The 27,551-nt window shown below is 38.5% G+C and overlaps 1 protein-coding gene across 1 annotated transcript; it reads left to right on the top strand.

The window, feature by feature from the left end:
- TARS1 (threonyl-tRNA synthetase 1) lies at positions 1-27,267 on the top strand. Its single transcript, XM_033179312.1, has 19 exons — positions 1-390; positions 4,590-4,670; positions 8,098-8,288; positions 12,447-12,570; positions 14,112-14,233; positions 14,757-14,874; positions 15,170-15,234; positions 15,317-15,395; positions 16,428-16,574; positions 17,734-17,832; positions 18,862-19,028; positions 20,372-20,534; positions 20,639-20,776; positions 21,130-21,207; positions 21,370-21,470; positions 21,566-21,670; positions 23,261-23,333; positions 26,068-26,182; positions 26,752-27,267. Exons 1-19 carry the CDS (start codon positions 334-336, stop codon positions 26,898-26,900), a joined length of 2,172 nt encoding a protein of 723 aa, XP_033035203.1. The 5' UTR covers positions 1-333; the 3' UTR covers positions 26,901-27,267.
- The last annotated feature ends 284 nt before the right edge of the window (positions 27,268-27,551 follow it).

The following is a 27,551-nucleotide window of genomic DNA, read 5'->3' as shown; positions in this document are numbered from 1 at the left end:
ACCAAGGTCAGCGGAGAGTAGGCTTGTAGCTTCTGCAGTTGCTCCCCCTCACCCGCCACAACCTGATTTCCTAGACGGGCTCTGTCATCCAAAAGGATTTCCCATTGGCTTAGAGGAGGGAGGGCCCGTCTTCCCCCGTTATCCATTGGCTGCCCGTTCCGCCGCAAGTTGGGGGCGGGGTTAGGGCGCCTTTCGATTGCATCAGCTGGTCCAGTCGAGGCCAAGTGGCGCAAGCGCAGTGTTCCCGGGCGCTAGTCCACCTCCGACCCGCCTCTTTGCTCTTCTCCTCTAGGCCATCGCTTTCGGGTTTTCTGATCGCTTCGTCGTTCACCAATGTTTGAGGAGAAGGCCAGCAGTCCTTCAGGGAAGATGGGAGGCGAGGAGAAGCCGGTGAGCAGACCTGGTGGGACCCAGAGACCAGCCTGGGACTCTCGTGGCTGCAGACGCTACCCTCGCGGCCGGGGCAGGGAACAGGAAGCAGGAAGAGGCCGGTACCGCGTGGGTCGGAGGAGTGGGAGACGGTGGGACTCATGGAAAGTCGGTTCCCCCTTTGGGAACCGTTCATTCATAAATTAGGGTGGAGCCTTGCAGTTCATCTCTGGGTCCATTCTCTTTACAGATGAGGAAACAGACCTTGATTGAGCGACTTGTTGAGAGCCTCACATCTACAATAGTTAGACGCGGAGACAGAATCAGAATCTTAGGCTTGGGGCTTCCAAACTTGAGTTTATGGCTTACTGTAAGCGGGAAACACATTGCAGAGCCTTATTTAATCAATCTCCTAAGATCCTGCGGGGGTAAAGAGCTCCATTTTGAGGAAAGGAAAACCGAGTCCCTGAGATCTGACCCCAACTTGTCCAAGTTTGGGTGGTTAAGTATACATTTTGCCCGGCACTGAGCTGGGCGGTGCAGGTGGGAAGATGAATAGGGCCCAGTTCCCCGACTTTGAGGGCCTCACAGGCTGATGTGTAAGAGACAGGAAAACAGCCCTAGTGCTTTGTGATCAGCCGTGTGGTATTACAGAAGAGGAAGCTTAGGAGGGCTCTTTCGAATTGAGTTTGGAAGAATGATTTCACCAGGAAAACAGGCAGGACGGGGCTTCCCACATAAAGGTAGGGAAGGCAGTGAAAAGGGGCACGCAGGTGAATTGTCTTTCGGGTTGTTTGCAAGAGATATGCCAGAAGGGTTAAAGGAACAGCAGTCAGAAAGATCTTAGGCAACAAGGATGTTTGATACTTGTGTTCTATACATGAAGGATCTTAAGCGGGAAGATTGAATTTGTAAAAGTCACGCTGGCATCGGGGTAGAAGGTGAGGCCACATGCAGAAAACTGTTGTAATAGTCCAAGTGAGAAGTGGTGACATCTTGAGCTAAGGGAGCCTCTATCCCAAGTCTGTGACAGGACAAGTCACTTAAAAGCCAAAACTTTTTCTTGGTTGTCTACTCGGAATTGAATGGAGAAACTGCATATGGGCACATTCTAAACTAAGTAAATTTAATTCTAGATGATAAAGGGTGACAATACATAGATTTTTTTTCACATAAAATGGTATTTTTACTGTTCTGTAACTTTTTTTTTTTTTTTTGCTTAATAGGATGTGGTCAACAACTTTCCCTGTCCATAAATATTTTCCTGTACTATTCTTTTTTTTTTTTTTTTTTTTTTGGAGACAGAGTCTCGCTCTGTTGCGCGGGCTGGAGTGCAGTGGCCGGATCTCAGCTCACTGCAAGCTCCGCCTTCCCGGGTTTACACCATTCTCCTGCCTCAGCCTCCAGAGTAGCTGGGACTACAGGCGCCCACCATCTCGCCCGGCTAGATTTTTGTATTTTTTAGTAGAGACGGGGTTTCACCGTGTTCGCCAGGATGGTCTCGATCTCCTGACCTCGTGATCCGCCCGTCTCGGCCTCCCAAAGTGCTGGGATTACAGGCTTGAGCCACCGCGCCCGGCCTCCTGTACTATTCTTAATTGGACGTGATATGTATGGTTAACAAATATGTACTTTTTCCTTCCTGTAATAGTTATACAATAGTTAATATTTATTTTGAGTACTAAGTATGGGTTTGGTACTGTATTAATGTATTCCATGAATTAACTCATTCAGTCTTTTGTTTTTTGTTTTGTTTTGTTTTTTCCCTGTCGCCCAGGCTGGAGTGCAGTCGTGCGATCTGGGCTCACTGCAAGCTCCGCCTCCCGGGTTCACGCCATTCTCCTGCCTCAGCCTCCCTAGTAGCTGGGACTACAGGCCCCCGCCACCACGCCCTGCTAATTTTTCTTTTTTTTTTTTTTTTTTTGTATTTTTGGTAGAGACGGGGTTTCACCGTGTTAGCCAGGATGGTCTCGATCTCCTGACCTCATGATCTGCCTGCCTGGACCTCCCAAAGTGCTGGGATTACAGGCCTGAGCCACCGCTCCTGGCCTCATTCAGTCTTCTTAATAACGCTATGAACTGGGTTCTATTATTATCTCCATTATACAGATGAGAAAGCAGGCATAGGAACAGTAACTTCCTCAAACCAAGTATCCCTTTCTTTTCCCCTTTCTCAAACCCAGTATCCTATAGCAAATACTAATAACCCCTATGCTGTTCTGAGTGAGTCAGGGACAGATCATTCCTGAGAAAGGTAATTCTGTAGCTTCTGTTAACAATCCAGTTCTGTTTCCCAACTTAGGGGTTGAAATTTTAGATTACTTGTATGTAGATGTACATAACATATATACTCAGGGAAATAGAGAACAATTGCCCACTCTCTTCCCAGTGTTGTAGAAAAGAAGTAATAGGCCTCAGGGTTCCAGAGAGACCTGTTGTAATGTCCCACCTCTACTACTTAATGATACAAGTGGGCAAGTTGCTTCTTTGAGCCAATGTTCTTGTTTATAAAACGGAGCTGTATTTAGAACCAGAAAAACTTTGTGGTGATTGTCTCTCTCTCTCTCTGTCACTACCCCTATTCATTTGGCAAATGGTCAAAACCCAAATAATCTTATCAGAAATATAAAACTTATTTTATTATCTTTCCACTTTAAACCTGCACACACCTGCAATTTTCTTTTTACCCAGTATACTTGATTAGTTACCTCACTTCTACGGTATGACAAAGGATCTGTTGAATCTAAATGAACCTTTAAAGTTTATTAAATCCAGACTCCTGGAGTAGGGGGGAATTTTAGCTCAGCATGAAATTAGGAGTCATATTTTAAAACTAGGTTTTTTTTTTTATTATACAAGTAACACGTTTTATAGGATTTAAAAGACAGTGACCAAAATGTCCATCAACTGATAAATGGATAAGTAAGCAATGGAATATTATTTGATAATAAAAAGGTACAATGACAAGTATTGATACATGTTACAACCTGATGATCTTGAAATTATTATGCTAACTAAAAGAAGCCTGTCACAAAAGACCACATAATGTGTGATTCTATTTATATGAAATTCCTAGAATAGGCAAATCCATAGAAACAGAAACTAGATTAATGGTTGCCAGGGTCTGGAGTTGAAGGCAACAGGGAGTGAACTGCTAATGGGTACAAAGTTTCTTTTTGAGGGTGATAAAAATACTCTACAATTAATGGTAGTGATAGTTGCACAACAGTGAATACCTAAAAACCATTGAATTGTATACTTTACATGGGCAACTTGTATGGTATATGGATTGTATCTTAAAACTTTAAAAAACTAAAGGTCACAAACATGCAAACTAAATAAAATCCCCCCCTCTACATTCCTGGCACAGGATTTATTACTTTAAAACTTTGTATGACTTCACTTACTTCTAATTGAAGCCTGTATTCCTTCCGGTAACTTTTAGTTCTTCTGTGAACATTAGTCTGTCTTACCTTGTATTACTTTCTAAAACAATCCTTCATTAATCAGCCTGGTTTAGTCATTTTTTCTCTCTTTAAGTTTTAACGTTTCTGACAACAAGTTTATGTGTACACGTAGGACACATTGCCTCTATTCTCAAAATCCACCTGTTGAAATGCATTCCATCCTTTAAAGTTCTTACACTAGTCCTAGCTTGTTTGACGTCTAATCGTAGCACTGCTACTGTGTTCTTTTCTTTTCCGGGAGTTTCTCACACATGTATGCCTTACTTTCCCTAGAGAGACTAGGTTTACACATGGTAGGGATTGGGCCTTATATCTGCTTCTTCCATGGCTTTTGGTAGCACTGGTGGAGTTCATGGGCATGCTTTGTATTCAGTTTGTTTGTTTGTTTGTTTGTTTTTCCTGGAAATATGCTTACTGAGTCAACTGAATGCTTCCCTGTGGCCATATGTTTGGTATGTGGTCCAAGTAAACCTGAAGCGAGACTCACGGGTATAGTTAAAATAAAATAAATGAAATTTGAGGAGTTAAAACATCGTTAGTAACTCCTTCTTACTTTTTGAAGACTCGTCTTTATCGTAGTTGTTAACCTGTCTTTGCCAGTGATGAAATTGTTCAGTCTTTCAATATCAGATTTCCATTTTTTAAAAATTCAATAACAAATACTAAAATAACATTCTCAACACTTTTGCTGGGGCATCGCAGGGTGGAGGTGTCACATTAGATTAAAATATAAAACGTTTTTTGCTTATTTAGATTGGTGCTGGTGAAGAGAAGCGAAAGGAAGGAGGCAAAAAGAAGAACAAAGAAGGATCTGGAGATGGAGGTCGAGCTGAGGTAAAAGTTATCATCGCAGAGGGCTCTGTTATCAAAGGTTGGCAAATCACAGGGAACTTTCTGAGACTTTCTGAATGTGTAAGGATTCTAATGGTTTACATGGTGTTATAAGATGGTACTGGTTGGAAAAATCAGGAAGAAGAATTAGGAAAGGATAATCTGAGAGAGGAAAAAAGACTTTCAGTCTTTTGTTACTGTAAAAGGAAGCAACTGGCGTATGATTGTATAAGGTGACCTGATTGTGGGTTGAATATAAAAATCAGAGAACAGAAGTTGAAGAGGAGACTGGTAATTATTCAGTTACCAGACGTGATGCTAGCTCTCTGATTATTTCATTACATGAGATGTTAAGGGAATCGAGGCTTGGTGTTTGGGCTTACACTGAATACAACAAAAACCAAAGAAAGCCAGTTTTGTGACTGCCTCCTTGCCCTTTCCATCTAGACCTGCCCTAGGGTTGGCTTCTAAGCCAGGACAGATTCCCCTTAAAGCCTCTCAAGTCTGGAGAAAATGCTTTCACTTCCCCAGGCTCACACCGAAAGGAACTGGCATATCAAAAGCCAACCCTGAATCAACCTGGTTCCTGAGTATTTTGCTTTTAGAGGCAGTTAAGCTTGTCTTTCTACTATATTTTTACTGCTGTGAACTGTGCTTCACTTTTTGCTTTAGTCATTAGAGCTGTTTTATTGGAGACTCTTTAGAAAGCTATCAGAAGGAAGAAGCACAAAGGAACAGCCTTTTTAGAAGTAGCACAATAAGCTGGCTTTTAAGAGCCACTTTTACAAATGCTGCAATTACTAAATGTATAGTGCCATCATTTACTTTAGGGTAAGTTTATAGATGATCAAGTGTAGTGTTGCTTAGAACCTTACCTAACCATTTCTCTTACGGTTGATCAGTTGATCAGTCTCCCGACCATTTTACCCCACTGTAATTGTGAAGAAAATTGTTGATTGTGAATTTTAAAATTTGCAAGCAAATGGGAAAATGCATATGTTCCCTAATTTCTTTTTTATACTTTCAATACAAGCATACATGCTGTTCCATCACAGCCTGAGAATTGACCTGGAAATAAGACAAAGAATATAATTAGAAGACTCTTCTGAACAGATAATTTTAAGTGGGACATGTGATTATTTATGTTTAACGATTGGTCTGGAAAAAAGAGTGTACCGTGAACTGTCCAAGACCTTCGCCTTCCCCTCCAAGGGCAACATGCAGATTTTATTCATCTCTGCAGTCACAGAGCCTGACACAGAGGGTATCTGTTGAATGAATGTTGAAGAAATTTTGACACGAAATTCTAATTGGGACATGCCAAGTGGCTATGATGATAAACTGCAGTTAAAATACAGAGGGTAGTGCTGGTGGGGAGGTTTATAATGATGCTTTAGAGTGGATGGAAGCAGGTACTGTGCATTAGTCTGAGGGATTCAGATTATCGTTGTAGAATGACAGGCTCTGAGCTTTTAGTTAATTCATGGATTCTTCACCATTGAAGATTATGGACCGTTGTGATAATTTGATGAAAAGCTCCCAAAGAACAACTGAATGACTAAAGAAAGGGAGGGACCGCTGTGGGTGGGAATTACAAGGATATTAAGGCCTGGTACAGTGGTGGGAGCCAACCACTTGAGACTGAGTGGGAGGATCGCTGGGAGCCCAGGAGTTTGGGGCCGAAATGCACTGTGAATGTGCCTGTGAATTGTCACTGCACTCCAGCCAGCCTAGGCAACATAGTGAAACCCTGTCGTTAAAGGAAGGAAGGAGGGAGGGAAGGAAGGAGGGAGGGAAGGAATTACTGGGCAGACAATGAATCTTTTTCATTTGATGTTATTTTCTATTATCTCCAGTCAGTTTTGTTCTGTTTCATTTTGTTTAAGATGGGGTCCAGCCCAGGCTGGAGTGCAGTAGCCCGATCTTGGCTCACTGCAAGCTCCACCTCCCAGGTTCAAATGATTCTTACGCCTCATCCCCACAAGTAGCTGGGACTACAGGTTGCACCACCACACCTGGCTAATTTTTTATTTTTAGTAGAGATTTTGCCGTGTTGGCCAGGGTGGTCTTGAACTCCTGGCCTCAAGTGATCCATCTGCCTTGGCCTCCCTAAGTGCTAGGATTACAAGAATGAGCCTGGTCAGTTTCTTAAGGATTAGATATTAGCTTGTACTCCTTTCAAATTGTATGTTGATATATATGGAGACGTTTTGGTAGCATTATCAAAATCTGTATTGCAGTAAGTCATTTTGTATTTGATAGATTGAAATTCATTTGAAGATAGAAAGTCATGGCAAAATTAAGCAATCTCCTCTTCACTGTTGTATACAGTGTTAATGTTCTTGTAATTTGAAGATGATAAATGCTGTAGATGTTAGTTCGACTGTTTTGTTACCACAGATTCACTGCCTTTTTGAAATGTTCCAGAAATTATAGAGTCTCCGACAGTAGAGGAAGTCAGCTCTTTGATTGCCATCTCTTTTTCTTTCTTTGCCAAACCTTTAGAAACCTAAATGGGTGTTTTATATAAAATATCTTTGTTAATTTTATCTACTAGAGAAAGTAGTAATATGCTATTTTATTATATTTGCTAATTACATATTCCAGGGTGATCATGGCATCTTTGAATTCAGTAAATACTTTCCTTGAAGGAGAGACCTAAGTCAAATACATTTGTGATTGGTTGTGAGTGGACATATAGGCCGACCAGCTACACAGACCATCACTTGGACATGATTGAAACAAAATGGAAAAGGCAGTTTATTGTTTTTATTTCCAGAATTGTTTATAGCTCTATTTGTAGAATAATTTTGTTAGAAAAGATCTTAAGAAGGCATCTTAAAAGAGAAAAGACCACTTGCTGTAAATAATAGCAAAATGGTAATTGTCAATTCAGCATAACACTAGGGCATTTAGGCCGGGATGGTGGCATATGCCTGTAATTCTAGCACTTTGGGAGGCTGAGGCGGGCAGATCACCTGAGGTCAGGAGTTCGAGACCAGCCTGGCCAACATGGTGAAACCCCATCTCTACTAAAAATACAAAAATTAGCTGGGCGTGGTACCACGCTCCTATAATCCCAGATACTCCTATAATCCCAACTACTCGGGAGGCTGAGGGAGGAGAATCGCTTGAACCCAGGAGGCGGAAGTTGCAGTGAGCCAAGATCACGCCATTGCACTCCAGACAAGAGTGAGACTTCGTCTGGAAAAAAAAAAAAAAAGAAAGAAAGAATAGGGCATTTAATTCCTTCTTTTACCTTCATTTAGGACCAAACTGAGGTAATGCCGGGTGATTTTGGCAGTGTGTTTATTTACTACGTTGAATCAATTGTCGTGGGTTTCTGTATTGTTTTTATTATTTCTTTCCCATTTCTAAATAGGAAAACAATATTTACTGATTATTTATTTCCTGATTTGTTGTCTTACAGTTGAATCCTTGGCCTGAATATATTTACACACGTCTTGAGATGTATAATATACTAAAAGCAGAACACGATTCCCTTCTGGCAGAAAAGGCAGAAAAAGATAGCAAGCCAATTAAAGTCACTCTGCCTGATGGTAAACAGGTTGATGCGGAATCTTGGAAAACTACACCATATCAAATTGCCTGTGGAATTAGGTATAATCTACACCCATCATGACATTCTATAGTTTGTGGCCTAACTAAACTTCATTTTATTATCCTGCCATGTTTTATTCTTATAATATTTTTATGTTACTATTCAGTGTTTTTAATCTGTTTAATTTGGCCTACTTGGGATTTTTTAAAAATCAAAATGATACAGAGCTATGTAGTCAAAATTCAAAGTTAATTTCTGAAAGAGTTCACTTTGGTCTTATGGGACATTGTATATTTTTAGTCTTACTATGATTATAAATGTTACAAAACTGAGTAGACGGTATTTACCTATTTTGACTTAAATGCCTTGGTTTTGAAGTTAAAAATGAAGCTAGATAATCTCACATGGAAACGTTAAGAAACTTTATATGACACATGAAAAAAGTGTACTGTGAACGAAGGACTATTCCTAGTCTTAAAACTTTTATTGGGGTGGGAAGAAGTTATTTCAATTAAGTGAGAATTAGATGCATGTTTTGTAATAGGGGAGAAGTTTTCTTAATCTGATATGATTGGGATCAGTAATTAGTCAGTTTATCAAAATAATAATTGGTAAAACATATATATATGTCTTAAGCCAGATATTGGGAAACTATGGTCATAACCTGTTTGTGTACGTCCTAAAAGCCAAAAATAAAAATGATTCTTACATTTTTTAATAGTTGGAAAAAATAAAACAACTAAAAAGAATATGCAGCAGAAACCATGTTTGGCCTGCAAAGTGTAAAATATTTGTGTGACCTTTTACAGAAAAAGCTTGCCAATCTTGGTCTTAAAACACTTCAACTTTAAATATGTGACTATATATGTATTTGCTAACTTTATATATATATAAAAAACAGTGAATATATATATATGGCAAAGCTTTGGGGGATAGCGAGTGCTAATTAGAGTTCTTACATTATCTTAACACATTTGAGAAGTGGTCTGAGCGCAGAATCCTTGCAGATTTTCGTGTAGTTGTAAAGTCACACCTAACTTGACAATATTTTTGTGTGTGTGACTTGGATTTATCAAGCCTTCTCAAACATTCAACTTGGTTTTCATAGAAACCATAATTCCTTCATTGTATTATTTTATAATTATGTATTTTTAAGTTTATTTATAATTGTTATGTATTGAAATGAACCCTTTGATCTCACCACATGAATTGTCATATGGTTGATTGTCATCAATTTTGTATTATTGAACCAAACACGTAAAAGAACAAGCACAAAAACAGTTTGGGGAACCAGCGTGGCTGATTCTTGGTAAGCCTATTATACAACTAGTAGAAGCAGAAGCAGTTAGGCCTATGAGCCATGAGCCTCTACTGTACCACCGACATTGGTTAGTACTTTTTACAAAGTGAACAGAGTATTTCCATTCATTTGACAAGGGCTTCTACCTACAAGTACTTCTACCGTACTCCAAAGGAAGTAAACAGTTGTGATACCATGCAAGTTTCTATGTGAGAGCACAGAGAACTGGATAGACCTTTAAGTATCAGTTAAACCTTTCATTTTAGAGATAATTTTGAAGGTCAGGTTGATTAAGAGATTCTTCTGTTGTCACACAATGAGATTGTAGCTGTGTCATTAAAATTTGGGCTTCTGTTAGTCTGGGAACCTTTTCCCCTACCTTCTACAACGTTGATCTAGATTATGTTGTAATTTATCAAGTCTTCAGTTGAAAAGTATTTTTCAAGAACTATAAAATTCTAAGTTGAATTACATAGCTGGGCACATTGGCTCACAGCTGTAATCCCAGCACTTTGGGAGGCCAAGGCAGGCAGATCACCTGAGGTTGGGAGTTCAAGACCAGCCTGGCCAACATGGTGAAACCCTGTCTCTACTGAAAATACAAAAATTAGCCAGGCGTGTTGGCGCACACCTGTAGTTCCAACTACTTGGAGGCTGAGGTGGGAGGATAGCTTGAACCAGGGAGGTGGAGGTTGCAGTGAATGGAGATTGAGCCACTGTACTCCAGCCTTGGTGACAGAGCGAGACTCCATCGTGGAGGGAAAAAAAAAAGGTCGAATTACATAAAACATTGATGGGCTTTAGCTCTGGAGTTAAGTCACTGATCTGCACTGAGAATACCTTAGGAAATTTTTACAAAAGTCCAGAATAACTTTTTGTTCTGTGAAAAATTATAACATTGATAACAGGCTATTTAAAGATTCAGATAATTAGTGGTGAATATGAAAGGGAAGGACAAAAAAGACATGTTCCATTTGCATCAAAAGGTTTTTCTTTGAAGTTTTGTTTTGTTATAAATCCTTTTTTTTTTTTTTTGAGACGGAGTCTTGCTCTGTCGCCCAGGCTGGAGTGCAGCGGCACAATCTGGGCTCACTGCAAGCTCCGTCTCCCGGGTTCATGCCATTCTCCTGCCTCAGCCTCCCGAGTTGCTGGGACTACAAGCGCCTGCCACCACGCCTGGCTAGTTTTTTGTATTTTTAGTAGAGACGGGGTTTCACTGTGTTAGCCAGGATGGTCTCGATCTCCTGACCTCGTGATCTGCCTGCCTCGGCCTCGCAAATCGCTGGGATTACAGGCGTGAGCCACCGCACCTGGCCATTTTGTTGCAAATCTTACAGATTATTTTACCCTTCTTTGAAAAATTGACATGATCCAGTATGGCCCCATGTGTAATCTACATTTTCAAAGTAACTCTATTAGAATCTTGGGGCTCCATTTTTGGATCGTAAGATAAAAGTCATGTTCTTCCCAAAGAATCTAGAGAATATGAGTAACCTTTTTATCAGTTCTTTAATCTCCTGAAAACTATTTTATACCAATATGATGAAATACATTTCTGTCTGCCAAATTCATGTTATGTTTTGTGAAATGCATGTATTTATTTTATTGGCTCCATCTGATCTCAGGAGGAAAGAAAACATTGTCTGTAACCTATGGTCAAGTTAGTAGGAGTATTGAAAATAGAAAGGAGTTTGTTGTTTACCTTCTGTTTGTTTCTTCTTTCTTGATCCTTACATAGGAGAAGTTGTATACATTTGGTTGTAAACCCTTATACATAGAGAACCACCAACACAGCAAGCCCAGCTAGCTTAAAGCCTTCTAGTGGTAGGTTTCTTTGAGATTTACAGTGTAAAAGGTGTATACTTTTTCTTCACATTGTAGAGTATTGCCTACCTTCGTTGAGATGTCCAGGCTGTTATAGACTATTATTTCTCTAGCTGTGCATTTAGATGTATAATCTGGCTCACCTTACTCAACTCTGCTCTAGTCACACAGCTTCCTGCATAAACATTTCTTCACTTGCACCTCTGCTTGCATCTGTGGCCATTCCCTCATCTGGAATGCCATGGCCCCCCCACTTTCTTCCTGTGAGTGCTTTATCCTCAAAGCCTTTCCAGATGACTCTGTCCTGTGCTGCTTTGCCTCCTCAGAACTCCTGTGGCTTTTACATTCTGTGTGTGCTCTGATATTTCATCATTTGATACTTTTATGTTTGATATTGTATATTTTTTACTCATATTATGAAAAGTTTTATTAAATAATCTTTCATTTTACCTCTATATTATAAATATTATCATCTTAGGCATTTGCAGAATTTATTCTGAGGTTAGCATTGTCTGTCAAAGAAAGGATCTGGTGTACATTTTAAGCAAGAAGAGAAACAGAGAAGTTATTTAGTAGGCCCTCCCCCCCCCTCCTTTGGAGTCTAAATAGCTTACCTTTGTAGAAAGAGAAAGGTGGATGTATTAAGAGAAAGCTGGGTGTGGTGACTTGTGCCAGTTGTCCCAGCTACTCTGGAGGCTGATGTTGGAGGATTGCTTGAGGCCAGGAGGCCAGCCTGGGAAACATAGTAAGACCCTGTCTCTAAAAAATTTAAAAAAAAAAACAAAACTTATTTGTTGGAGAAATTAAGATTAATCAAACCATTGGCAATTGATCATGCTTATTTACCATAGTTGCCGTATCTGCTTAAACAAGAGGCATTCACTGTCAAATGATAATGTTCTGCATTTTCAGGATATTCCAGTTACATTCTTAGGTACATTTTGGGAGTTTGTTGTTTTTATTATTATATTTCAGAAGAATAGAGATACATCAATAAAAGAATCAATATATAATAAAAATAGTGTTTATTTTCCTGTTTTCAAATTAGATTCCTGTGTTCTTATATATGTGTGAACATTTTTTTTCTTTTAAGTCAAGGCCTGGCCGACAGCACCGTCATTGCTAAAGTAAATAATGCTGTGTGGGACCTGGACCGCCCTCTGGAAGAAGATTGTACCTTGGAGCTTCTCAAGTTTGAGGATGAGGAGGCTCAGGCAGTAAGTTGCTGATTTAGTATTCATTGAATTTTAGGATGCAGATTCATGTTTGCATCAGTTCAGTCCTGCTGCGATTGGGTGGCAAACAGTTATTGCTATCTCATTGTCATATTTGAAATCTTCATTTTGTCCTTCATTTAGGGAACATAATAAAAGTGCTTGCCTTAGAAAATAAAGAGGTGAAGCTGAATAAGTCTTTTCATTACTGGACACTTCAATAGGGAAAATGTTTTGGGAATTTTATTAAACATTGATTAAACAAGTAAAAATTGTTTTCTAAACTGTGAACACTATTTTATTTTATTTTAATTTTTTTTTTTTTTTTATGATGGAGTCTCGCTCTGTCACCCAGACTGGAATGCAGTGGTGCGCTCTCGGCTCACTGCAACCTCTGCCGCCCAGGTTCAAGTGATTCTCCTGCCTCAGCCTCTCGAGTAGCTGGGATTATAGGAGCACGCGATCACGCTTGGCTAATTTTTGTATTTTTACTAAAGATGGGGTTTCACCATTGTTGGCCAGGCTGGTCTCGAACTCCTGACCTCAAGTAATCTGCCCACCTCAGCCTCCCGAAGTGCTGGGATTATAGGTGTGAGCCACTGCGCCTGGCCTCTAAACTATGAACATTTTAGCAAGATAGGTACATTTGACAAATAAATTTGAACCTTACTTCAAAGCACTCCCTTTATTGGACAATTTCTGTATTTTTTTCTGTATCTTTTTCGTCTTAAGATGCAAAGCTGCTGGATAACACTATAAAAATCAACCTGCATTTGATGACAAGATTTTCTTTTTAATTCTTCATGGCTGTGTATCATATAAGGAGAAACAAAGTATTTTGTTTTAGTGATGATTGTTCACTTATGTATGTGGATTAGTGGTTTTCAAATGTATTTTGGAGTCCTCAAGTTTCTTATGAGAATTTTTTAATGTCACTTTGGTACCTTAATACTAAATCTTGAAAACATTGCTTTGGGTGTATTCTGACTCATCCCAGTGATCACTTTAAAACCAAGTACTGCCATTTGGTTTCAGTGTACAGATGTTTGTCCTTATGTTTTGTCATTGTGTTGTGGGGTCGGGTTGTACCACCTTTGTTTTGGGCCAGTAACAACGTGTAATTTCTAAGTGATGTTCCATAGCCAGCTAAAGACCAGTTCACAGTGTCTGAGACATGGTGCTTTGGGCACATTGACTCAATAGAACCTGGGCCATTGCAGTCAATGAGATAGTCACGTTGTGAGAGCAGTTGTTTTCAGAGAGCAAAATCAATGCTGTTTAATTAGTGATGGCAAGTTCAGTTTAATTTGTTTGAAAACAGCTAAACCAGATGATTTCCAAAATAAAAATACACTTTAGTAATTGGAAGCCTTTTGAATTACTTTGGCTATGGATAGAAACACAGTAGTTTATAGATTTAGAAATTTAGGATTTTATATATTGGGTTTACTTGTAATAAATATTAGGTCTCTTTCAGACAACTACGTTAATTGACAACTTGTACACCAAGACTCAGACCATGCCATTTTTCTTTAAATTTTCAGGTGTATTGGCACTCCAGTGCTCACATAATGGGTGAAGCCATGGAAAGAGTCTATGGTGGATGTTTATGCTATGGTCCGCCAATAGAAAATGGATTCTATTATGACATGTACCTCGAGGAAGGGTAAGCTGTCAACTAGATAAAGAAAACTGAAGTCAGTGACTATGGATGGATCCATAAGTTATTTTTAGAGTCCACAGGAAAGGAGAAATGATACAGCTTTCACTGCTTCTTCATCACGTATGCTCATTATCAGTACTTGAAATGTTGCAATTTACTTGAAGTAATAGAAGATTTAATGAGACCTCTGTTACAGATTGATGGAGGTAGAGTCCTAAGGTGTTTTGGGAAATTCAGGGACACTGGTCCTCCCCTCTCCTTTAAAACCTGGTGATAGAGTTGTGGGAAGGGGTCACTAGTGAGAAAGGTCTCCATGGATGACCAAGGTAGAAGCCACTGAAAATATAAAATGTAAAAATTACTTATGAAAAATGTTTTGTTTAGAATTCTAAGATATGATGCAATAGTCTAATTTTTTGATATTAAAATCCTTGAAGTATTCCAAATATTTTTTCCAAAGAAACATTTTTTGAAGCCATGGTGTGATTCAAATGGAATGAAAAGACTATACTTTCTTCTCCTTCAGGGGTGTGTCCAGCAATGATTTCTCTTCTCTGGAGTCTTTATGTAAGAAGATCATTAAAGAAAAACAAGCTTTTGAAAGACTGGAAGTTAAGAAAGAAACTTTACTGGCAATGTTTAAGGTAAATTGAACCATAATGTGTGGCCCCCACCATTAATATCATGTATTCATGTTAGTTGAAGTGACAGCACTGGAGTTCAGTGTACTAAGCCGAAGCGTATTTGGTTCTTTAGAAAACATTAAGTATTTTTATTATTTTTATTTCACTTTTTTCCCTAGCAAACCATTCCTTCAACATGTTTTTAAAACATGAAATATCAACATTTATATTCATACAGTGCTACATTTTATCCATAGTACTTAGAAGTAAAAATTCAAGGACAGTCTTTTAAAAGAATAATTTTTCCTGTTTTCAGTACAACAAGTTCAAATGTCGGATATTGAATGAAAAGGTGAATACTCCAACTACCACAGTCTATAGGTGAGAATATTAGATGTCATTAAATGTATCTGGTATGTATGTCATTTTGTGTTTGTTAAAACTCCTTTCATTTTATGTTTAGGTGTGGCCCTTTGATAGATCTCTGCCGGGGTCCTCATGTCAGACACACGGGCAAAATTAAGGCTTTAAAAATACACAAAGTAAGCAATGTAACTTTAAAGACTATGTGAATGCATCTGTCTAGAATAGATATGTGTTTAAACTTTCACTGATTTCTCTTTACCATTTTCTGCTGCACATGAAACGATGGTGTTTTCTCATGCTGTCTATTAACTGGGAGCTGTATGCTATCAGGTTTATTATAATTGAAATCCCTCAAGGGGTGACTGACTTGCTGTCATTACCTGAGCAAGCCCAGGGGATGGAGGTTTTACAAAATCATACAGCATAGGCCATCCTGGCTCTATAAAAGCTTTGAGACTCACTAGGAGTACGTGTTTTTGCCCTTTGTATGTCTAAATTAATAATTTCCCAAGTTGTTCTTTTTAACAGAACCCAGTTTTATACTACTTCATAAACATTTTGTGGAGGTTATTAAAATACACTTTAAATCAAGAGAATAATTGAGTCATTTCAAGATTTTTTTTATTGGCTCATATATATTTTTGCTCAATCATTTCGTGAGAAGTGCCTTTGCAGGCAAAGTAATGTTTGTGGAATTGTGGTTAAGTATCGAGGGGTGGGCAGTTTTAAGGGTGTTGGGGTGTAGAATGGGTCTCACTGTGTTACCCCAAAAAGAGAGTGGAGGACCACTTGAGCCTGGGAAATGAGGTTGCAGTGAGCGGAGATCGTGCCACTGCACTCCAGACTCAAGCGGTCCTCCCGCCTCAGCCTCCTGAGTAGCTGCGACCGTAAGCGCACACCACCATGCCTGGATAATTTTCCTTTTTTTTTGTAAAGAACAGGGTCTCCCTGTGTTGCCGAGGCTGGTCTCAAACACCTGGGCTCAAGCAGTCCTCCTGCCTCTGCTTCACAGAGTGCTGGGATTATAGGCGTGAGCCACTGCACCCACCTGCAGATTGAGGGACGGGCATTTTCGAGGGAAGTAAACAGCCAACTTTGTGCTGCAGAATGAGTAACTACTCTAACAAGGCCTCAAAGCAATTGGGAGTTAAAATAAGTGAGATGTTTACAAATTTGAATGTTGTTTCATGGTTAATCCTTGTTTTCAGAATTCTTCCACATACTGGGAAGGCAAAGCAGATATGGAGACTCTGCAGAGAATTTATGGCATTTCATTCCCAGATCCTAAAATGTTGAAAGAGTGGGAGAAGTTCCAAGAGGAAGCTAAAAACCGAGATCATAGGAAAATTGGCAGGGTATGTTCAAGAACAGTGATGTGTCTAGACTGAGTTTTTTTCAACTTCATTTGAAGTTTGAAATTTAGCTGTATGAAGTACTAGGAATCTTGTTTTGAAGAGATGCTGTAGCTTTTTAGTAACTGGTGCTGTGTCCTGTACGAACTATACTTACTTACTGATTGTCCACATTATCTGCCTGGAGTGATCTCAGTACCACACAAAAATGCATTTGAACTACTTTTATTCAGAACAAACGCTGATGATCTACAGTTTTCTGTAAAAGAAGTATAACAGCTTCTCATAGAGCTGGGAGAACTAGACTTTGGAAACCATCTAGTCTCACTGACTCATTTAAAATGTGGAAACAGAGTCCCACAAAGATTAACCTACTTGTTGCCCAAGGTAACACAGCGTGTCACACACAGATCCTGTGCTGTCATTTCCTCTACCCATTATCTCTGTTACTGCTGAATGTCCTCTAAACTAGAAGTTAGGCTAGATAAAACATTCCTCCCTAAGATAGGCTCTCTGTGCCAGGGGTCCTTGACTGTTAGGTTATGAAGCTTGAGCTGAAGCTAGCAGCCAGTGCCTTGCACCCCTGACTCTCTGACATTCCAGGCACGAGGCAGCCAGCAACGATTGGTGGGCCCTTCCCTGAGGGCTTTTGGGCACTTGGTGAGGGGGGTGTTGGGCAAGGAGGTAGGAGGGTGTGTTTCTTTCACCGTGACCCAAAGTCAGCCAACTTTATCATCATCTATTTCATTATCAGTGTCTTTTTCCCAGTCTCCTTCCTGACACTCCTATTAAGAAAATAAATAAATAAATAAAATGAGAAAAACTTCCAGATCTTGGAGCTTTAAGGAATTAAGAACCATAAGAGGTACTGCAGTGGATAGAGAACTGAGGGAGCCTTCCTCACTGCCACTGTTGGGGAAACTTGACTGGATTGAGGAATATAACAAGCAGGGCATGTGTTACACGTCTGCCAAATTGTAGATCAGCTGCAATTCTGTACCACCAGAAACACTGACATGGTTTCTTTGATTCAGGGTTGGCACTGATTGAAATATGGGACATCATGACCATATTCTGAGCTCAAGAACACTGAAATTCCTGTATATATACACACACACATACATGACATACATAAACATTCTTTTGCTTTTCTTTTACCCAGGACCAAGAACTATATTTCTTTCATGAACTCAGCCCTGGAAGTTGCTTTTTTCTGCCAAAGGGAGCCTACATTTATAATGCACTTATTGAATTCATTAGGGTAAGTCATATTTATTGCTTTCTTCTTTAGATTTAGAGTATATGATCATTTTTATTAAATAAGGTCTACTAAAAAGAAAGATAATCTCTATTTGAGAAGAAATGTATAAAACAATAAGTAAAAGTAGAAGTCTGTGGCCTCATAAATCATCCCTAGTAGTTGATTTTGCCCATATACATATGGAAGCTGGTGAGCTTGAAGGGGCACCTGTGGTCCTTGACACAGGAGCTCTGTGCCCTCTGACTTTGATCATTGATTTCTATTTTCTTTGAAAAAACGGTTTTTACATTGCTTTTTTTCTTTGTAAATTATGAAATGTTTCAAGTATAACTTTATAGAGAATAGTATATCCAATATCTTGTGTACTTACTACCCAAATTTAACAAAGATTCATTTTGAGCTATATTTGCTTGAGATTTTTTTGTTCACAATATTAAAAAAAAAATAATTGTTTAAAAAGCCTCTCTTTAGGACCCAGTTTTGATCCATATACCTCCATATACTGCTATATATACCCATATACTGGTATACCATATGCCAGCTTTCTAGAAGAAACTGCTGTTTTGAAGTTGGCATGGATTCTTTTTGTCCATGTTATTTACATCTAGCCCATGTATGTGTACCCTTAAATTATTTATGTATGTATGTGTTACATATAGGAAGCCTTATTGTGTATCAGACTGTCTTGTGATGTATTTTTAGAGACATACAAATCCAGTTTATTTTCATGTGCTACATATTATTTTGTTATGTAACTACCACAATGTGCTCAACCCTTTTCTGATGGATGCTGATGTATAATTGTCCCTTATTATCAGCCATGTGCAGTAGCATTGCTTTTATAAGCCTCCTTACGTACATGTGCCAAGAGTTTTCTCTTCGGTATATACTTAGAAGTGGGATTTCTCAATCATGGCATGTGTGCATCTTTCTCATGAGAGAGTATAAAATCTCTCTTTTAAGTTTTTACTCCCACTTGAAGTATGAGCATTTATTTGCCTACACATGTTTCTGTTTATTTTCTATCAGAGTGAATATAGGAAAAGAGGATTCCAGGAGGTAGTCACCCCAAACATTTTCAACAGCCGACTCTGGATGACCTCGGGTCACTGGCAGCACTACAGCGAGAACATGTTCTCCTTTGAGGTGGAGAAGGAGCTGTTTGCTTTGAAACCCATGAACTGCCCAGGACACTGGTATTCGGCAGCTTTGAATTTCTACTGAAGATTTTCACATGCTACAATTCATCCTGGGTTCTTCTCTCCTTTAACAACATTTTCATTAAAAACAAATTATGTGATCAGAAGAGCATTTAAAAGCAACATCATTGTTGTATTACATCTTCTGTGCCTCATTAGATCCCCAGATCTATTTTTTTTTTTTTTTTTTTTTTTTTTAAGAGGTCTTCCAACTGGAGTGCTGGGACTGCAGACATATGCCACCATGCCCAACTAATTTAAAAAATTTTTTTTTCTGTAGAGATGAGGTCTTGCTATGTTGCTCAGCCTGGTCTCAAACTCCTGACCTCAAGCTATCCTTCCACTTTGGCCTCCCAAAGCTCTGGGATTACAGGCATGAGCCACTGTGTCCCGCCAGATCTCCAGATCTATGGGCATTCAGTAATGGTACTGGGATCATAGCAATGACCAAGGCAGAATATAAAAGAGGAAGATGGAATATGGAGGTGTAACAAATTATCTAGTGTGTTGTTGTTTTTAAAGAAACTTGTGGGCCGGGCGCGGTGGCTCAAGCCTGTAATCCCAGCACTTTGGGAGGCCGAGACGGGCGGATCACGAGGTCAGGAGATCGAGACCATCCTGGCTAACACGGTGAAAACCCGTCTCTACTAAAAATACAAAAACTAGCCGGGCGAGGTGGCGGGCGCCTGTAGTCTCAGCTACTCGGGAGGCTCAGGCAGGAGAATGGCGTAAACCCGGGAGGCGGAGCTTGCAGTGAGCTGAGATCCGGCCACTGCACTCCAGTCCGGGCGACAGAGCGAGACTCCGCCTCAAAAAAAAAAAAAAAAAAAAAGAAAGAAACTTGTTCTGTCAAAACCTGCTAATGACTCAGCATTCTTGGAAAATGTTCCTCGTCATGAGGCCGCTCTGCTTTCTATCTTTGAAAGTTGGGTGAAGAACAGCTTAAGGGAAGACACAGGAGAGCTGTGGATACAGGTAACTCAGTGTCCACAGCAACTACTAGCCAGGCAAGGAGGGCAGAGGAGGTGAGAGAAGAATCTTTGTGAAGAAGCTGTATTATAGGCCAGAACATCAACTAAGTTCCTTCTTAATTTTCCCAGATTCTTCAGTTGTTGGAATACATTTTTTATTCCTCACTGTGGTTCATTGAATTATAACTTATTTGCTATTTTATTCATGCAAATGCTTTTACTGCTGTATGAAGCCCAGCATTTAAGAAATGTTGCTTGGATGGACAGCTAGAATCAGTGGCTTTTTGACAACATTTCGTGTAATTAAATGTAACATTACACAAGCAGTTTTATTCTTAAGTGTCCGTGGACTTTTCTTTTTCTCTTCAGCCTTATGTTTGATCATCGGCCAAGGTCCTGGCGAGAACTGCCTCTGCGGCTAGCTGATTTTGGGGTACTTCATAGGAATGAGCTGTCTGGAGCACTCACAGGACTCACCCGGGTACGAAGATTCCAGCAGGACGATGCTCACATATTCTGTGCCATGGAGCAGGTATGAGACCCTGGGGAATAAAATACTTTGAAAGAAGTGTCAAGAAAGTCAAGGAAAATAACTACTGTTTCTTTTTTCTTTTCTTTTTTTTTTTTAATTTAAAGATTGAAGATGAAATAAAAGGTTGTTTGGATTTTCTACGTACGGTATATAGCGTATTTGGATTTTCTTTTAAACTGAACCTTTCTACTCGCCCGGAAAAATTCCTTGGAGATATTGAAGTATGGGATCAAGCTGAGAAAGTAAGTGGTATTTTTCAGCATGCTTTTGAATACTGTTTGAAATTGGCTTGTTCCGAGATGTAAGAAAGCCAAGCCTCTTTAAATGGATAAAAGGAAATTGGAAAGGTTCCTAGGTTTGAGTAAGCTGGTTTTTTCCTTTGTGTATTTTAGAAATGGTTGAATGTTTTAATGGCTTTTTTCAGTTATCAAGCTATAAGCTTTAAAAAGGGGTTGGTGTGAGCGTATGTTCAGGTGGACAAAATTCTAAAGCAGAGAATATTGATCTGTGAAAGTAATTACTGTATTTTTAGTCTCAAATTAGGCTGGAGGAAGGGAAATTGCGATTAAAAAAAATCATTTTGCTTTATCCTCAGCAACTTGAAAATAGTCTGAATGAATTTGGTGAAAAGTGGGAGTTAAACTCTGGAGACGGAGCTTTCTATGGTCCAAAGGTGAGCACTGAAGTATATTTGGATAATATGATTTTCGCTTGTGGATGAAGAAGATAGGGCTTCGAAAGAAGTTGGAAAAAAGAAAAATCAGCCCTAATCCAACTACTGAACTCCACATTAGTATCACTGGCATTTTATAGTAACCCAGTCTTTGCTTCTTAGATTGACATACAGATTAAAGATGCGATTGGGCGGTACCACCAGTGTGCCACCATCCAGCTGGATTTTCAGTTGCCCATCAGGTTTAATCTTACTTATGTAAGGTGAGTTTCTGGTGTCTGCTCTGAATGTTCTCCAGGAATATATAGGGGAAAATATATATATATGATAAGGCAAAACAAATTCTTTTTCTTTGTAGCCATGATGGTGATGATAAGAAAAGGCCAGTGATTGTTCATCGAGCCATCTTGGGGTCAGTGGAAAGAATGATTGCTATCCTCACGGAAAACTATGGGGGCAAATGGTAATTTTTGTCTTTTTTTTTTTTTTTTCTTTTTCTGGTTAGTATAAATTGGCTACAAGAAATGTCTACTTTTTGATTTAATTATCAGATGGAAAGGGAGAATGATTGCAGTCAGTTGCTTCTAACTAATGACAAGTGTTCACTAAAAAATAAGGAATCATAATCTAAACACAAACTTTTTATGCTAGTAGTAATTACTTTAATTCCAGAACTTGGTTTGTTTGAATGTTGTGTAATACTTTCTAATTAGGAATTAGTATTCTGTTAAGAAGTATACTTATTGTTTTGGATGCTTTTCTGGTGACTTTGTTTTGGGATTTAGATGGCTTTGCTGGTTTTACGTAGATAAATGAGGAGGCTTATGGCTTTTTTCGTTCAGCCTTGCTAATCATAACAAGCAAGTATTTTGACATCTTTGAATAGCCAAGCGTTTTTTAAAACAGATGCCCAACTGATCAACATTTTGTGATTGGTTTCTATGAGGTTACGTTTTTGTTGGCAAGATACATGGCCACATAACTTTCATCTTCTTAAGCAGTTTTTTTCTGGACTCGCAATGCATTTGAAAGCAGCACAGGGTTATAAAAGCACCCATGTGTAGAGCCTTCCATATTAATCATATTGATTTAAAACTTTTGTAGAATGATGTACATTGGTTTAATCTTACATTACTGTCATTTCAGTTTTATTTGAACTTGGTTACTTCAGAAATTAGAACAGTTTTTCATACTGGTCAATGATATAAGATAATCTCTTTAGATTTCTCAAAGTCAGATAAAATGTGAGACACATGCTCTATAAGGTACTTCAAGAATTAAGGGAGTCCTCAGCTAATTACTCTGCTAAACTTGTTGTAGGTGGGGAAAAGTCCATGATTAGGGTAGAATTTAGTGCCTACTTTAGCCTTTTGCCTGATTTAACAGAACAACTGAAAATAGAGGAATGATGGAGAGAAACATTAGCCTGATATTTGCAGCATCAGAAGCATTTGACACTTGAATTGCTTCAAAGGAAGAATTGGATGGGCTTATTTTTTAATAAGTAGTGAAAACTCTCATTTTTACCAAATGCCATAACCAGTTATTATCAGTTACAATTTGCTGAGTGGTGCAAAATGGATTTTGAATAAACTGAGGACACTGTGTCCCCATGAAGAATAAGTAATAAAATACTCGAACAATTAATCACTACAGTCCCCATGAAGAATAAGTAATAAAATACTCGAACAATTAATCACTACATGCAGTTATTAAATAATTTGATACCCCCTCTCACAGCCAATACACAGTGTTTTGTGATGTATTAAAGTGTGAGGCATAGTCCTATCCTCAACTGGTTTTGCTATCTGCTTAGCAAGACAAATCGTAGTTACAGACTTTCCTTATGTAGGGTTAGTTTTCTTCTCCTGTATCTCCTCGCCTTAATCTTTATTGGATAGGTTTTTTCATTTTGGGGTTTTTTAAGCCAAGTTTTAAAAGTAGTCCTTACATATTCCAGGAAAAGATACTGAAAAGTAGACTAAGAAATATGCTGTCCCTGTTTAGTGAATGTGCCCACATCTACACTGAGTATTTTTATTCTCTTTCAAAGGCCCTTTTGGCTGTCTCCTCGCCAGGTAATGGTAGTTCCAGTGGGACCAACCTGTGATGAATATGCCCAAAAGGTAAGCCTTAGATGTGAATTTTCTTTCAACTTAATATCTGTTAAGCTTTTCAGATCACATAAGCCCTATATTCTTGATGAATCAAGCTGTTGTGATGTAGAGAAATGTTACTATTTTTAATCTTTGTTAAGCCTGAATAGATTATGTTTCTTCTGTAGTGCTTTTCTACATGATTCCATAATCAGAAGACATATTTGGATAGTGTTTTAGGTACACTTGTGTATTTTATTGTATTTGTTTTAAGAGATGGGATCTCTCTCTTGCCCCAGCTGGAGTGCAGTGGTACAATGCCTGGCTCACTGTAACCTCAAACTCCTGGGCTCACGCAGTCCTTGCACCTCGGCCTCCCAAGTAGCAGTGACTACAGGCAGGAGCCGCCATACCCAGTTACGCTTGTATATTTTAGTATTTAGTATTTTAAAAAACCAAATTAGCAAATATCAGGTACTTCAGTATGATAGGTAAATTCCAGTTCAAAATACAGTTGAAGCTGCTCTTTGACTCAAAGAGTAATTTTGCTTCATTTTAATGTAAATTTCTTTAGCTGTTTGAAACTTTTTTCCAGGTTAGTAGCATAGCAGACCAATGTCTTGTCCCTGCCCCCAAAAAACTTAACCAACAAATGTATAACCATTCATAACTTCACTTTAAAGCATATAACAATCTGTTCTGCTGTAGTGAAAATGCCATAGTAAGGAATTTCAAATTATTAAAAGTTGATCAGTGAACAATACTATAACATCAAAACTATCCTGTCTCCAGACCATCAGAATAAACCACACTCAGGTCTTAATTACCCTTAAGAAATAAATGAACTTGAGCATGGAGATGCATACCTGTAGTCCCAGCTACTTGGGGGCTTGAGGCAGGAGGATCTTTGAGGGTTCAGAGTGTGATGATTGTGCTTGTGAGCAGCCACTGCATTCCAGCCTGAGCAACATAGTGAGACCCCATCTCTTAAAAAAAAAAAAATGAAGTGAACACTAAACCGTCTAGTAGATAAACCATTCAGACTATTCCTATTACTGTTACTGTACACAGTAGTTTTAGTTACAAATGATGAGAATCAAAGTTATGTTCCATGGTTGAGTGCACTTTGTCTTATTTGTATGTGAAAGCTCACACAGTAGGAAAAAGTTCTGTATTGGTTAACTGAGTTCTCAACTAGAGACATCACTGACCTCCCCACTTCCCTTTGGGGGTGGGGTGACATTCCAGATTATGTGGTAAGTTTTTCATTTGTGGGGAGAGAAGACAGGGCAGTACTCCTGATACCTAATAACTGTAGAGCAGACATATTAAACACCCTGTAATTATCAGGCCACTTCCCCAACTGCAGAATTGCCCATCTCACATGCACACACAGGACCCGTGTTGAGAAAAATGAAAAAAACTGATGCTTTATGCTTTAAAGTAGTTATAAGTTGAAGATGTAGACCTGTCTTGGCATTCTAAAATTCTGTAACGACCCTTCTGAAATGGGTGTTACCAAATTTCAACAGGTTAATTGGTTTGTGATCACTATGGCTTAAAAATCTACTAGTTAATATGCTAAAGCTTGTGCACAGTATAGGCAAAGTCACTTAGATTGTTTCAAAAAGTATACCTTATAGAAATAAACATTTGACATACATAAATAACCCTTGGTTTACACATAACTCGCATTTGAGAAATGAATGTGTTGTAGATCATTTAGAATCCTTTTCAATCAAAAATTGAAAGAAATATTTTGTCACCTAGGTCAACCGGAGAATGCTGGTTTTACGGGTGATTCTTAAGTAGAGTATGATAGTTACTGTTTCACCTTCAGCTGTGCTTAAGATGTTTTCCTGGAAAAATTCCTTCTGCTTTCTGACCAGGATTTCCAGAAACTCTGACCCTTCTTCTAAGTGGTCTGGGTGGAATTGTGGTGGTAATTCTGCTAGTCGACAGTATAACTTCTGTGTCTACAAAAAGATGATAGGCAGTCACTGCCCACACTGGCTTTTCATGAAAGCCCAAGGGTACTGTCCCTATGGCAGACATGAGGAAGTAGCACCAGCTTCCTCCAACTCTCCTGTTCTTCCTTTGGGTTAATGGCTACTGTAAAGAAACAGGTTTCTGCCAGGTGTGGGGTGATTTGAATGTAAAATGTCCAACTCTCATAGCAGGTTGAACAGAAACATTTTTTTAGACTCGTTGTTACTTTGTTCTAATCTAAATTACTTTTAGACTATTAAATATTATTCTATTTTGAAGTTAAGGGACTAATGCCTATGATAACCTGATAAACTTTCTGATACTCAGAAGTTAAATTCAGTTGAAGATCATTTCTTTCAGGTGTTGATCATGTGATATTTTTCATATCTGTAATCTGAGCTTCATATGAAATGATAGTGAAATAAAATCATTTAGGTCTTTTTGTCATGTTAATAGGTTATCAGGTTAATGGGAAGTTTAGTTAATGTATAATTAATAAAATGTAATCTAGTGTATTGCTTTTTTGGAAAAGAAGAATACTGAAGACATTGTTTACTTAATACACATGACCTGAGGTAATAAAGAGGAGCTGGCCTTTTTCTCAAAAGCGGGGGAAAAATGGCAGTGAATAATATTATCTAAGACAGTTTTGCCAGCTTTAAATTCCTGGAAGTTCACCCAGGAAGTCTTGATCCCTGTGTTCAGTAAAATCATGTAACATCAAAATATAATTCTAATTTTAGATCTGACAAATTCTGTATCTCTGTTACAATAGGTACGGCAACAATTCCACGATGCCAAATTCATGGCAGACATTGATCTGGATCCAGGTTGTACATTGAATAAGAAGATCCGAAATGCACAGTTAGCACAGTATAACTTCATTTTAGGTAAGAATGGAAACTTACCAAAGAAAATTTGCCAGACATCAGGAAAATCTACTGAAACCTTGAGACAGACTTAAGTGAATCGTAATCGAGAATTTATTTAGTTTCTTCCAGTCCTGATTTTTTTCTATTATATATTTTAATACATAATAACTATAAAAATAGGCCCATGCATACATACTGGTTTTTTTTTTTCCCACTTAAATAATCATGGATGTTTGTGAAAAAATATTTTGCTATTATAACAAGGATGAAGACACATTGTTTTAAATACATCTGTTTGATTACTTTCTCAAGATAATTCCTCATGTGGAATTACTTGAAAAAGGTATTCATGATGTTTAGGGTTTTATTATTTTTTTAAGTTGTCTAGATTGACTCAATAAGCACAGTAGTTTTAGATATTGCAAAGAGTTTCTTTTAAATATTAATACATGGTCACTTGTACCTTTTAATGTATCAGAAGCTATGGGGTAGCTTTTGGATCCTAGGATCATTTCTTTTCAGATGTTCAGTGTGAATCCTTCCATATCTTAGATTAAGTCTGACAAAGCTTTGTGTGTTTGTTTCAGTTGTTGGTGAAAAAGAGAAAATCAGTGGCACTGTTAATATCCGCACGAGAGACAATAAGGTCCACGGGGAACGCACCATTTCTGAAACTATGGAGCGGCTACAGCAGCTCAAGGAGTCCTGCAGCAAACAGGCAGAAGAAGAATTTTAATGAAAAAATTGCCCAGATTGGCCCCATGGAAAAGGAGGAGCAGTGTTTCCATAACATTGACTTTGTACTCTGAAAACGTCAATTTATGTTGCACTTGGAGGAGTTTGGCAGAGTCGGAGTAGGTCAACCTGCAGGCGTAACTATTTTTGACCTAGTCAGTTTTTAAACAATGTGCATTTGAAGGAGTTAATTAAAAGAGAGCCAATAAAATGATTTTACTCATTCAGTATCTGAGGACTGGAAATGCTTTAGTATAATGAGGGAGAACTTTTTTGTAAATTTAATGCAATTGAAAAAGTTTTAAATTCAATTAAGATAACTAGAATTGGATTATGGTGTAAAAATAAAAAAAAATTTATTCACATAAGTTTCAAGACTACTCTGTCCCTCTCATGTACACATACATGCCTGAGACAAATCATGTGGTTCAGTATTTATCTTCACAGTTTTACAGCAAATATGATGCAGGGTGGGTAGAGACAGGGTAGGTCTGCAGCATCATAATGCTGTTCATAAACTGGATGTGAGCTGGGTGCTGGCTTCTCAGAGGATAAACACCTTTGGGAGTGTCATTTTTACTTACTGTTGGACATCTTTTCAAACAAAAACTACCATGGATTTATTATAAAGTAGATTTGACAAATGTTTAAA

This window comes from Trachypithecus francoisi, unplaced genomic scaffold (assembly GCF_009764315.1).
Source record: "Trachypithecus francoisi isolate TF-2019V2 unplaced genomic scaffold, Tfra_2.0 Lachesis_group2, whole genome shotgun sequence".
Classification (NCBI taxonomy): domain Eukaryota; kingdom Metazoa; phylum Chordata; class Mammalia; order Primates; family Cercopithecidae; genus Trachypithecus; species Trachypithecus francoisi.
This window is presented reverse-complemented; position numbering and strand designations above follow the sequence as displayed.